This window comes from Xiphophorus couchianus, chromosome 7, assembly GCF_001444195.1.
Source record: "Xiphophorus couchianus chromosome 7, X_couchianus-1.0, whole genome shotgun sequence".
NCBI classification, from domain to species: Eukaryota; Metazoa; Chordata; class Actinopteri; order Cyprinodontiformes; family Poeciliidae; genus Xiphophorus; species Xiphophorus couchianus.
In genome coordinates, this window is record NC_040234.1 from 21,851,338 (window position 1) to 21,862,456 (window position 11,119).

The 11,119-nt window shown below is 40.7% G+C and overlaps 2 protein-coding genes across 4 annotated transcripts in view; one reads left to right on the top strand and one right to left on the bottom strand.

Annotated features, from left to right (window-relative positions):
• Positions 1-5,078, top strand: part of LOC114147837 (TSC22 domain family protein 1-like) — a 30,069-nt gene extending 24,991 nt beyond the window's left edge. For 2 of the 3 annotated variants that reach the window (XM_028022513.1, XM_028022515.1), the window contains exons 2-3: positions 2,400-2,451; positions 3,553-5,078. In XM_028022513.1, coding sequence (XP_027878314.1) covers positions 2,400-2,451; positions 3,553-3,828 — 328 coding nt within the window. In that variant the 3' untranslated portion in view covers positions 3,829-5,078. Of the gene's footprint in view, positions 1-644; positions 2,196-2,399; positions 2,452-3,552 lie in introns of those variants that run through there. The other variant, XM_028022514.1, reaches the window with a different exon arrangement.
• A 1,807-nt stretch (positions 5,079-6,885) lies between these two features.
• On the bottom strand, positions 6,886-10,888 carry serp2 (stress-associated endoplasmic reticulum protein family member 2). Its single transcript, XM_028022551.1, has 4 exons — positions 10,801-10,888; positions 10,474-10,697; positions 8,062-8,134; positions 6,886-7,320 (listed from the first exon to the last, which is right to left on the bottom strand). Exons 2-4 carry the CDS (start codon positions 10,555-10,557, stop codon positions 7,280-7,282), a joined length of 198 nt encoding a protein of 65 aa, XP_027878352.1. The 5' UTR covers positions 10,558-10,697; positions 10,801-10,888; the 3' UTR covers positions 6,886-7,279.
• Positions 10,889-11,119: the final 231 nt, after the last annotated feature.

Sequence of the window (11,119 nt, forward strand, 5' to 3'; positions counted from 1 at the left end):
GTCTGCTTTTGGTCTCGGCCTTTGGTCAAGCTAATCTGTGTTTGTACTAAATTAATATACAGCTGATAGACTCTGTTTTAAAGCTACTAGCCTTTTTTGTGCAAGTAATCAGTCACATAAGTAGTTTGTTCCTTATAAAAGTGTCATGGCCAGTTATTTCATTTTATTGTTCTAAATCTCTATAAAACTAGCACAAAATTTGCTCCACAACAAAAACTAGGATCTTGAGTATGTGCGTTTTTTGTTTCCCCTTAAGATATTTTTGTCCGTTTCTGGCAATTTCCTGTATTGCTGAATTTTTTGCTAATCATGTACAACTTGAATCCTTTGGAACTTGTACAAATATCTAAGTCTGCGATGATTCCTCATTGATTCGAGTACCTTGATTATTGAAATTCCTTGAGGCAAATTTTCTGCCTCGAAACTTCGTTAAAATATGTTTTACGGGCGTGCCGTGGTGGCGTAGTGGTTAGCGCGACCCGTATTTGGAGGCCTTCAGTCCTCGACGCGGCCGTCGCGGGTTCGACTCCCGGACCTGACGACATTTGCCGCATGTCTTCCCCCCTCTCCTTCCCCGTTTCCTGTCAGCCCACTGTCACATAAGGGACACTAGAGCCCACAAAAGACCCCTGGAGGGGTAAAAAAAAAAAAAAAAAGTTTTACTATTTAGTGATTGTGTTGCGCAACACTGACTTCCGCCTACGACTTGTTGACGAAAGCTAAGTGCTAGCAGCATAGTGCCGGGTTTTCAAGTTCAGATTTCATTGAGTTATGGTAATGTCTGAGTTTTTGTCGTTTTTCGGGGAACAAATAAGCATTCCTAAATTGACTGGCGCAATGCCTGGAGTGTGGCCGCCTTTCGCCTCCTGGATCTGCTGCCCTGGTTCAGAGCGAACCCGGCGGAGAAGTGGGCAGCGAGTATTTATACAGGTGGAATGGATAGACTGAACTTAGCAGGCTGCTGTAGCTAAGGCTCAGTGTAGCTTTACAGACGAACCAGAAAATACATTTCCTACCATCCCGGTTGCAACAAACGCGTTTCGGCGGTATATATATATATTTTTCTGTGTGGCAAAGGAGCCTAATCCCGTTGCTAACATGGACATAAAAGCTATAAATGGCTGGAGAGTTAATCTATTAAAGTGGCTGAAGATAAATACATAAACTAAAAACTGGAATATAGGATTTTTTTAGAAGTGTATTTGTGAGCCTGCTGCTTTATTATTAAATTGAATAAAATCTCTGAGTTTTGTACATATTTTGTCCATGTTAACTTAAGAAGGTTAATTTTCTTAAGTTAATCAGGTTAATTTTCTAGACTACAGCAAAGTAAATGTTAGGGATGCACAAATATGAAAATTTGGACCAATGTTGATATCCGATAATACTACTGCTGTTATGGCAGTATAAAGTTATCACATTTTTTTTGTTGTCAGAATAATTATTTACAACAGCCCTAGTCGTAGGCGTGTTATGAATTTGCTGGACTATAAATTGTCCCAGTAATTATTGTAATTAGCAAAATAATGTTTTAGTGAATAGGGGGCCAAAATGGTTTCCAGCCCAGGGGCCCACAGTTTTGTAAATCCGGCCCTGCTAACAGAGCTTAGTTTTAAAAATCCTTAACTATGAACCACCAACGAGTCCTGACCCGTCCTCTCTGGATGACAGAGTGATTGTTGTCCTTGCAGCAGTTTTGTCCCGGTCCAGTTCCTGACCGCTGAAGGTAGTTCCTCCTCTTCCTCCTCGTCCTCTTCCTCCTCCTCTGCAGGAGTTTTCACGCAGAGCCGTCGTCAGCGGGCAGGTGGGGCGTCCCCGCATGAATTATTCAAAACAGCCTCCGTCTCCACCAATCCGCAGCCAGCTCCCCGCTCTGTCGCGGGATAAATTATGCGGGATTGTGGAGATCCGCAGTCCTTTTGTGTGCCGCTGAGATGAGCTGACCTTGGACTGCATCCGTACCGCTGCGGGGCTCAGGCTGTGCGGGACTTCCAGCTTCTCTACCGGGCCGGTAGGAGTGGGTGAGGCGGCGGCTGGACTCCGGGCTGTTTCAGTTCGTACGCCCGCAGCAGGATGAATGCGTCGTGCTACACCGTGGCGATGGATTTAGGCGTTTGCCAGCTGAGAAATTTCTCCATCTCGTTTCTGTCGTCGCTGCTGAGCGCAGACAGCTCTCCGCTGAAGCTCGACAGCAGGTAAAAACCCAACCAGCACAGGGCTTCATTGTGAAGCAGGACGGCGGGATGTAGAGAAATTTCCAGATGCTTCCTGGTCCCGACCCACATTCTTACAGCGGAGGAGAAAAGCAGAGCTTCTCCCGTCTTTTTATTCCTCACTGCGGCGCGGCGCGGCTGAAGCTATTGTATTTATTTCTCTCTTTTCTCTCTTTTCTCTTGCAGCTCGTCCGGAGCCAGCGTGGTGGCCATCGACAACAAGATTGAACAAGCAATGGTGAGTTTTCCTCCTTAATCTCACGTCTGTTCTACCGTGTAAAATTAAATTAAATCTTCTGTTACAAACGATAACTAAATAGAGTTGTAATTTCAACAACAGCGGAAAAGAAAATATGTATTCTTATTCCGTCTCAGTGTTTTAATGTAGCGTTATCTCATTATTGTTTTTTAATTAATTAAATTTAAGATAATCATTTTTAAAATGCTCTGTAAAGCGAAATTGCGGTTTGTTTTCTGTTTCGCTATCTCCGTTGTCAGGGCTGTTGCTAGGCAAACTGGAAGACTCTCACGCCTTGGTATAAATATCTCGCCTTCTGATTGGCTGAATGCGCCGAGATGTGGGCGGAGTTAGAGTTGGCAGCCAAGGGATATTCTTCCTCATTTTCCCCGTTTTTCTGATTTTTAAAAAATATATTATTTATAGATTATATCAAATAAAGAACAAAGGATCAGATATTCGCATATTTTTCAGCTTATTAGTGAAATTTTTAAAATCTATTTTAAATATATTTTTTAGATTGACAAAGATAAATATAATTTAAAAATGACCTCTGATAATCGCCTCTGACTGAAGACACTAATTCTTTTTTGGTTGTCCATAATTTTCTTGATTTTTATGAAGACTCCAACCGTCTCATTGTTTCCAACTCTTTAACCCATCTTTGTTGTCATGGTTACTGCTGTATTAAAACAATTTAGACTGAATAAATAAACAGTGCTTAAGCCTAGTGGCCTGCCAGGTGGATGATATACTGGTCACTAATTAGCACTGATTTATTGGCGCCAATTTCCTTTAACTTTTGGAGATCAGTGATCGGCTGATACTTGCACGTAAAGATGATCTTATCCTCTGATCTCATCTGCCTCAGCAAACGTCTAAAATCGACCTCTGACCTCTTATCTCCCATTAGAGAGGTTTGATTGTTAGCCCCGCACACCAGGTCACAGTCAACCGTCTGTCACCAACTCAGCCACTTTCTTGCTACATTTAGCAACAATTCAAATAAAACAGATCGGAATGGGCAGGTCAGGCTTTTTAAGGATCGGTAATGGGTCAGAAACTTGTAATCGGTGTCACTAACCGTGTGTGTGCCTGCAGGACCTGGTGAAGAGCCACCTGATGTACGCCGTGCGCGAGGAGGTGGAGGTCCTGAAGGAGCAGATCAAGGAGCTGATCGAGCGAAACTCGCAGCTGGAGCAGGAGAACACGCTGCTGAAGACGCTGGCCAGCCCAGAGCAGATGGCCCAGTTCCAGGCCCAGGTCCAGACCGGCTCGCCGCCCGCCCAGCAGACCGCCGCTCCCTCTGGACCGCCCAGCGCCACCGCCGCCAGCCTGGCCCAGCCCGCCTCGCACAGCGCCGGCCCCTCTGCGTAGCCCGACGACACAAACTGAGCAACCTCTCACGTTTTAGTGGCCACGGCGCCGCAGTTTGCCTTCCTCAGCCGGAGGTCGACGCTGTCAAGACGAGAATTTGCACATATTTATCTCTGAAGGATGCAGCCAGCGGAACGAGCGAGCGCAGTGGACAATCTTCCTATGCTGTGTGTGTGAGGCGGCCAGGAATCATCACACATTTGCCAAATAGCCCTCAGTCATCAACAAGAATGTGCTACCATGAAGAAACAGTCAGTGACGACGTTACGCTTTCATTAAAATGATCACTGTGCCTGTGTTTGGGTTTGACGCTGACAGCAGCAGCAGCAGGCGGTTCTGGTGGTTCTGGTTGTCGTTGTTTTGCTGAATGATGTAAATAAAAAGCGGTTCTTTGCCGAGGCGAGATCTTGAGAGATGAAGAAGTTCTTCTCAGTGACAGAAAAAGATTGTGAGCCATTATTATTAATATTATTATTATCACATCAAAGTCCCCATCTGGAATGGGGAGGAGGTTATTTTCAACACTCGGCAGCATTGATGAAGTTACTCAAACTGTGGGTTGAACAAAAACCTGGTTTCTTACGATGAAGATGATGATGATGATGATAAATCTATTTTCAGTATTTCCCTTTCAGGCTCGTCATTTTGCCCTCGATGAAGCTCGCTGTTGCCGGCATGTTGTTTCTTCAGCTTCCATCGACACTTTGGGCTAAGCTGCATTTTTCTTTTTTGGTAAAAGTTCAACGGGCAGATGTACATTTCTGTATAGTGTAAGTAGGATGTAAAAAAGGAGGAAGAGGAAGGAAGAACAGATGCTATCTAGGTCACGCAGATTGATGCGGAGGAGTCTGTGTCAGCCATCTTTAATGCTGTAATTTCTGGACTTTGGAAGGAGGGTTAGGTTATTTAACTGGCAACAACCAACAATGTTGTCCAACTCTTTTACTGCAACGTTAACTCTGACTGTACACCATTTCTCATTGCTCTTTTTGTTAAATATTGCACCTTTTGGGGTTTATTTTTTCTTCTCTTTTTTTGACAGTAAAACCCTTTTGGATCTGAAAAAGCAAACTTAGGAAGAAAAATAAAAAGGAAAAGGCTCTGAAGATGTTATTGTTTTTCATTCTGTGTATCAGTTGTATGCTCATGTTCTGTGCATGTTTCTTCAAAGACCGGATGAGATAAATACCTACAATTGCACTTGACAGCCACACTTCACAACTTTCAATAAACCTGCTTAAGAGTAAAAACCTGGTCGCCATCTTTGTCTCAGTCAACAAGATGAGTTCCATTAAATTTGTTTTCTGCTGGAAAACCTTAAAAATTAAGTCTTAGATCTTTTGACCTACTTCATGTTGCCTAATAGGCTCTTGTTGAGATTTTTATTATTCTGCAGCTCATGCAAGAAAGTGGTTAACCAAACTGAAGCTGAAAAAATGTTAATTCATAACTAAGGCAGAAATGATTAGTTGTACCTAATTTAGTTAAAAAGTAATCATTGTTTAAGTATAACCTCTCTACAAAAGGTAATTTGCTGAAAGAACAACACATTCAGTCCAAAGGTTTAGCCAAAACTACAAAGAATATATAAATTAAAATGAAAAATATTTGATTGTAAATTTTCTACACCCAGGACTCAAGTGGCAGTTTTTCCACCTGATTCAAATAGTAGTTTTACTTTCACAATATTAATCATTTTATCCTAAATTAATCTCCAGCTTAGCACTACACCAAGTTGAGCAGACAGCACTGAGCTTTCCACATGTTGATGGAAACATATTTTTGTTGCTACATATTATTAGTTTCTCGAGTTTCTCCACTTTTTTCCGTAAACTTTTCACCACTTTACTTCCTCTTTGTGCCATTTAAACCATTAAACTTTTACCATATTCTGCTCATTTAGGAAAATGACTACCTGTTTTGGTATTGACATATTCAACGGTTTATAAAATATTAAGCTTTGTGTCTACATCATCTGGGCCCCATTGAAATAAATGGAACATCCCATAATTTCTGAAAAATTCAGCTAAAAACATTTTTCGCAGCCAACTACTTTTCAGCTTCAAACGGCATTCAAACTTTCTAATGTATTCATATCCTTCAACTACGTCTGTTTCCATCCATTGTGCATGTTTGTAAACCCCCAGTGGGGTCATGATGGCTGCTGGCTCCTTTCTCCAACGGGCGAGAGGCGGGGTCACCCTGGAGAGGTCGCCAGTTCGTCACAGGGCAACCAGGACAAAAACAAGCATGCACCCACACCTATGTAGTATTTAGGGACCAGTCAATCTGACACCTTTTGGACTGAGGGGGGAAGTTGGAGAGAACATGCAGAAAAACTCTGGGTTGGGATTTGAACCCAGGACCTTCTTGGTGCAAGGCAATAGTGCTACCAACTGCACCACTGTGCAGCCTGCAGAAGTAGGGTTACAAGTAGGGCTCCAATGCCAACCTTCCTTCCCAGCTGCCATTCCTACCCCAGCCTTACCTGTTTCCTACCTTCAAACCACTGGAGAAATCAACCACAATATGCTGGTGCACCAATCACCATGACGACGTCACCTGGTTTGCTCACTTACATCTACAGTAACTAGTTACTACCCAACTCTGATTTATTTATTTTTTTACATTGTGTGTGAAAAAGCTTTGCACTACTACTACTAGTAATAATAATAATTTTATTTATAATGCCATTTATATATTGATATCTCAAAGTGCAACAAAGATCTAAAAATAAAATAATGAAAAAAATATATATATATTGTAAAAAAACATTAAGAAAGTTAACCAAAAATGTTGATAAAAAGAAACGTCTTAAGACTTCTAGTAAATAAAATAAGCAATTTTCTTTAGTGCATTTCTGTCGTGGTACAGGTTTGAAATTTCCTTTAGGGTTTTCTTTTAAAAAACAAACTTAAATTTGAGTTGGTGAAACCTGCAGAAACCTTGAGATATATTTTTCTGCTCTGGCTTCAGTCTGCAGTGAAATAAATCTTATTGATCTTTAGTTTTAACCACATTTCCACCAACATGTGACCCAGTTTTCAGAACAAACAGTGACGGCTCCGACTGCTTCACATTTATTTGAAAAACAATTAAAAAAAACCCCACCAAAAACCCACATTCTTCATTCGTACAGTACAGAAGAAAATAACAGTTATGGCACATAGTCAGCAGGATTCACCGCCAGCTCACACACACACACACACACATATATATACACGCACACACACACAGGAGCCAAGCGACGAATGAAAGTCGTTTCGCATCCGGCGTGGTTTTAGACTGTCCGTAGAAAAGCTGTCAGCACCACAGACTGCAACACTGGAAACGCTGATCGGGGGTCAGAGGTCGCTCTGTGGGGGATGAGGGCTTGAGTGTGCAGGCGGTGGCTAGCCGGGCTCAGTGAGGGCATGAGGAGGGGGTCAAGGGTCACGACCCGCCCCTTGTGTCACATCCCCATACGGATACTCTGGATGATCTGGAATATGGCTGACAGCCCAGAGACGCACAAGTCAGGACGTTTCCGTGACCAACATTAGAAACTCAACGTTTGTGGAGTAACACCAAAAGAAAATATGTCACTCTTACACTCACTAAAATGTTAGCTAAAGAGCTGCAGATCTGTTCTGTTCAGGCATCTCCAGAACCTTTGAAATTTTCCACCTTTTCCTCAATGTTGGCTATTGAAATTTTAATGATTTATTATGCAAAATTCACATTTTGCACATTTTTATACCTCCACTTAGGTCTATATTGTTTCTAAAAACAGACCAAGTGTTTAAAAAAAACACCCAGACATTTTTGGCAGTAAGTTAAGGCTTTTTGGTGTTTAGAAAACGAGCCGTTTCAAAAACATCCTGATTGTTGAGTCACAATGTTAGTAAAATCTGCAGCCTCTCATCTCTAGTGGCTGCAGAACACTTTAAACCGAGTGGGAGTTCACCTGAACTAAATACAGACAGAGAATGGTTTTAAATTAACAAATATTCATGTGATAGAATGGCCTAGTCAAAGTCCAGACCTGCAGCAAAAATAAAATATTGGTGCTCTTTATACATTGATTAATTCAGTTATTTTTACGATGAAGAATGTGTAAAAGTGCCTTAGAATTTGCTGTTTCGACTTGTTAGTGTTGAATAGAGATGCATGCCACACTATTCAGATTTTGTTATATTTATAAAAAGAAATTTAAACCAAACGCATAATTTTTTTCCCTCCTGCTTGGTTTACCTGATCCACAAACAACGAATACAAAGAGGGCGAGAAGCCAGGGGCCAACAGGGTACTTCTCCTCTTGCGGTCGCTACGGGAAACACACACACACACACACAGACACACACAAACACACACGGTGTAGATTAGCACAACTGACACAAAACAAATGCATGACGCTGCAAAGTAAAAGTGAATCAGTTTGATAAAAAGGATGATGATGAAGGTTAAATATTTTTGTTTTCATTTAGTTTAAGCTCTTCTGCAGTTTTAAACCAAACCATTGTTTCTGTGGTGGGAATATTTTCTGCAATTATTTAAAGTCAATAAAATAGTTTTTTGGTTTTATGGTGTCACCGCTAACATGTATACACGCATATATGACATCATCAAACTGATTCCTCTACAGAGGAAAAGCATTTCTTTAAAATATATTATTTAGTCCCTGTTACTTTGATTTTTATCTATAGACTCCATAGTTTATGTTAAAACGTTTTGACACATGTTTTACTAAAACACAAAGGTTTTATTGAAAATTTGGTTCCTGTTCAAGAAATAAAAATAACCTCCTTGGAGACTAAATCGGACATTTGTTCCTGTGCTTAAATAATGACTAGATTTGGATTTTGAAATGCAGAGTGGTATTTAAATTAATATTTTAACTATTTCAAAGTAAAATAGGCTGACAATCACTAAATGTACAGCAAACAAATTGACAAGTTTGATACCTCACATTTCCCGTACAGCCGACACCAGGAAGAGATTAACGTTTTGTTTGAGAACCAATTAGAAATTATTTTTCCAAGTTTAATAGTATTTAGTTTGTATTATTCATTATACAGCATTTCTATCATGCTATCTTAGTTAGCTGCCTTAAGCAGCCGCTTAACTCATATATACTTTGGGCCAGCTCTGCCTTTGATGACTGAGTCATACAACGCCGTAAAAAAGAGTTTGTCTTTGTTTTGACTTTTTTGACACACTTACAGGTTTCAAATCATTAAATAAATATGATGATTTAAATATACCAACACTATAAAGTAGTATCTTTTAGCATTGCTAATCCGCTCTTATCTTGTTTTCAGAAACAGTGACGCTCTGCGCTGCACCAAGCTAACCCTAGCGTCTTGTTATGGACAGAAAAGTGCCGACTTGGTGCAGAGTTTGCGTTTCCTTCCCACTGTGGGCTCAGAGTGCGTCGAAGGACCGGCGTCATCGTGAGGTCAGGCGTTTGTTGCGTGTTTGTGGGGGAAGCTTTTAGTCAGTCAGGGATGATGTAAACAAAGCTGGAGGAAGAGAGGGAGTAGGTGGAAAACAAAAACATCTTCAGATGCCGGTTTACACTCAACTGAACAAAGCTCCAAGATGATGCGTGAAATTTGTTCTTTCCCACAGCAAATTATTTGAATAAAGTCAACTCTCATTTCTTTATATTTTGTTTCAAAAGAGCAGAGGAGGAGATGAAGAGTCTAACAGATGGAACAACATGAGATCTGGACAGACGAAGACGAGGAGGATATCAGATGAGTTATTTGTCACAGTTTTAACGCAACAGAAGAGAATCAGAAACTCCAAGAGTTTGTAATTTAAATTAGAAAATCTGTATTTAATCACTATGGATGAATTTATTCATAGTAGCAACAGATAAAAAAAAGTCAGAGAGACGCAGAAAAATAAAAATAGTTAAACAAAGGAGGGAAGAGAAAAAGATGCATGGGTAGAAGAAGGGAAGGAAGGAAACAAAAGAAGACATAAAAACTTAAGGAAAGAAGGAAGGAAAACACAATGTAGGACACAAGGAAGGAAGGAAGAAACAAGGAAGGCACAATGAAGTACATAAGGAAAGAAGGAACAAAGTATACAAGGAAGAAGGAAGGAAGGAAAAAACAATGAAGGACACAGGGGAAGAAGGAACAACAGAAACAAGGAAGAAAAGTAGGAAGGGATGAAAGAAGAAAAAAGAAAGAAATGAAGCACAACAAAGCATACAAGCAAGTACTTGGTTGTTTTTTGTTTTGTTTAGAAAAGGCTGATAATCAAATAAAACATTTTATTTAAAAAAAAAAATGCTCATACTCCTGCCTTTGTTTGTTTTTAAAGGAAATTTAGGAACAGTGTTATGAGTCCAAACTTCTGATTGTTGAATCTTTACACACAATAAAATACATTTCTTATAAAATGACTTTAAATTAACACCATAGATTTCTGAGGTGGGCTAAGCCCCCCAATAGCTCAGAGCCCTAGTTCCGCCTCTGCTTTATAACAGCATATACCTGTAGCAAGCAGCAGCAGTCTAAATCCATTAACGGAAATAAACAAAACTCCTCATCTGCTATAATGAACATGATTATCTCCCTCCTACCGGGCTGAACGTCACCTGTCTGGGCTAATATGTCATGTTGGCATCTGGCTGTCACTCTAACGGCTCACCAGCGTCTTGGCTACGTTTCCTCTCTGCGTGATGTTCTTGCTGTGTTTCTCGTTGGCCATCCGGATCCTCTGTTTGGCCACCATCTTCCAGGGAAACGACACAATCAGGGGCTTACACTCTGTTTAGCCTGTTATTTTCCTCTGATGCTGCAGGCTGACCACAGCACCGCCGCGTCAAGCTAGCGCAGCTCAGTTGCTAGGAGACCAGAAACTCGCGGGTCAACCTTCAAAGTAAGAGCACAGAATGTATGTTTTTGTTTTTAAATCACAGCGCGTCAAGAACACGAAGAAATTACTTTTCAACCGTAAAACGTTGATAAAAGTGACCTTGTATTATCATGTTAAGAGGCATCCAGAGTGTTGAAAATAAGTGTCGCGGACCTATTAAGGCGCATGCGCACGCATGCGTACTCACTGTATGCTATTCTGACAGGGTATGCTAATCGGCCACGGCCTCCAGTTTCACCAGTAAAAGATAAGTGGGTCAGTTAGCAGAGAAACCTGTAGGATTTGATCTAATAAAACAACAATAAAAAGGATTTTCCCTCTTTTATTCCTTATAAATTGTTTTCATAAAGTCAACAAGCTGATTAGATTTCTTTTAATGTCATATTCATCATTTGATTATGAATCAACTGTTTAGACA

Coding starts and splice junctions, on each gene's coding strand:
- serp2 (XM_028022551.1), bottom strand. CDS start 10,557: ATGGTGGCCAAACAGAGGATCCGGATGGCCAACGAGAAACACAGCAAG. Junction 8,135..10,473: donor GAAACGTAGCCAAGACGCTG/GTGAGCCGTTAG, acceptor TGTTTCCCGTAG/CGACCGCAAGAGGAGAAGTA. Junction 7,321..8,061: donor ATTCGTTGTTTGTGGATCAG/GTAAACCAAGCA, acceptor CTGGGCTGTCAG/CCATATTCCAGATCATCCAG.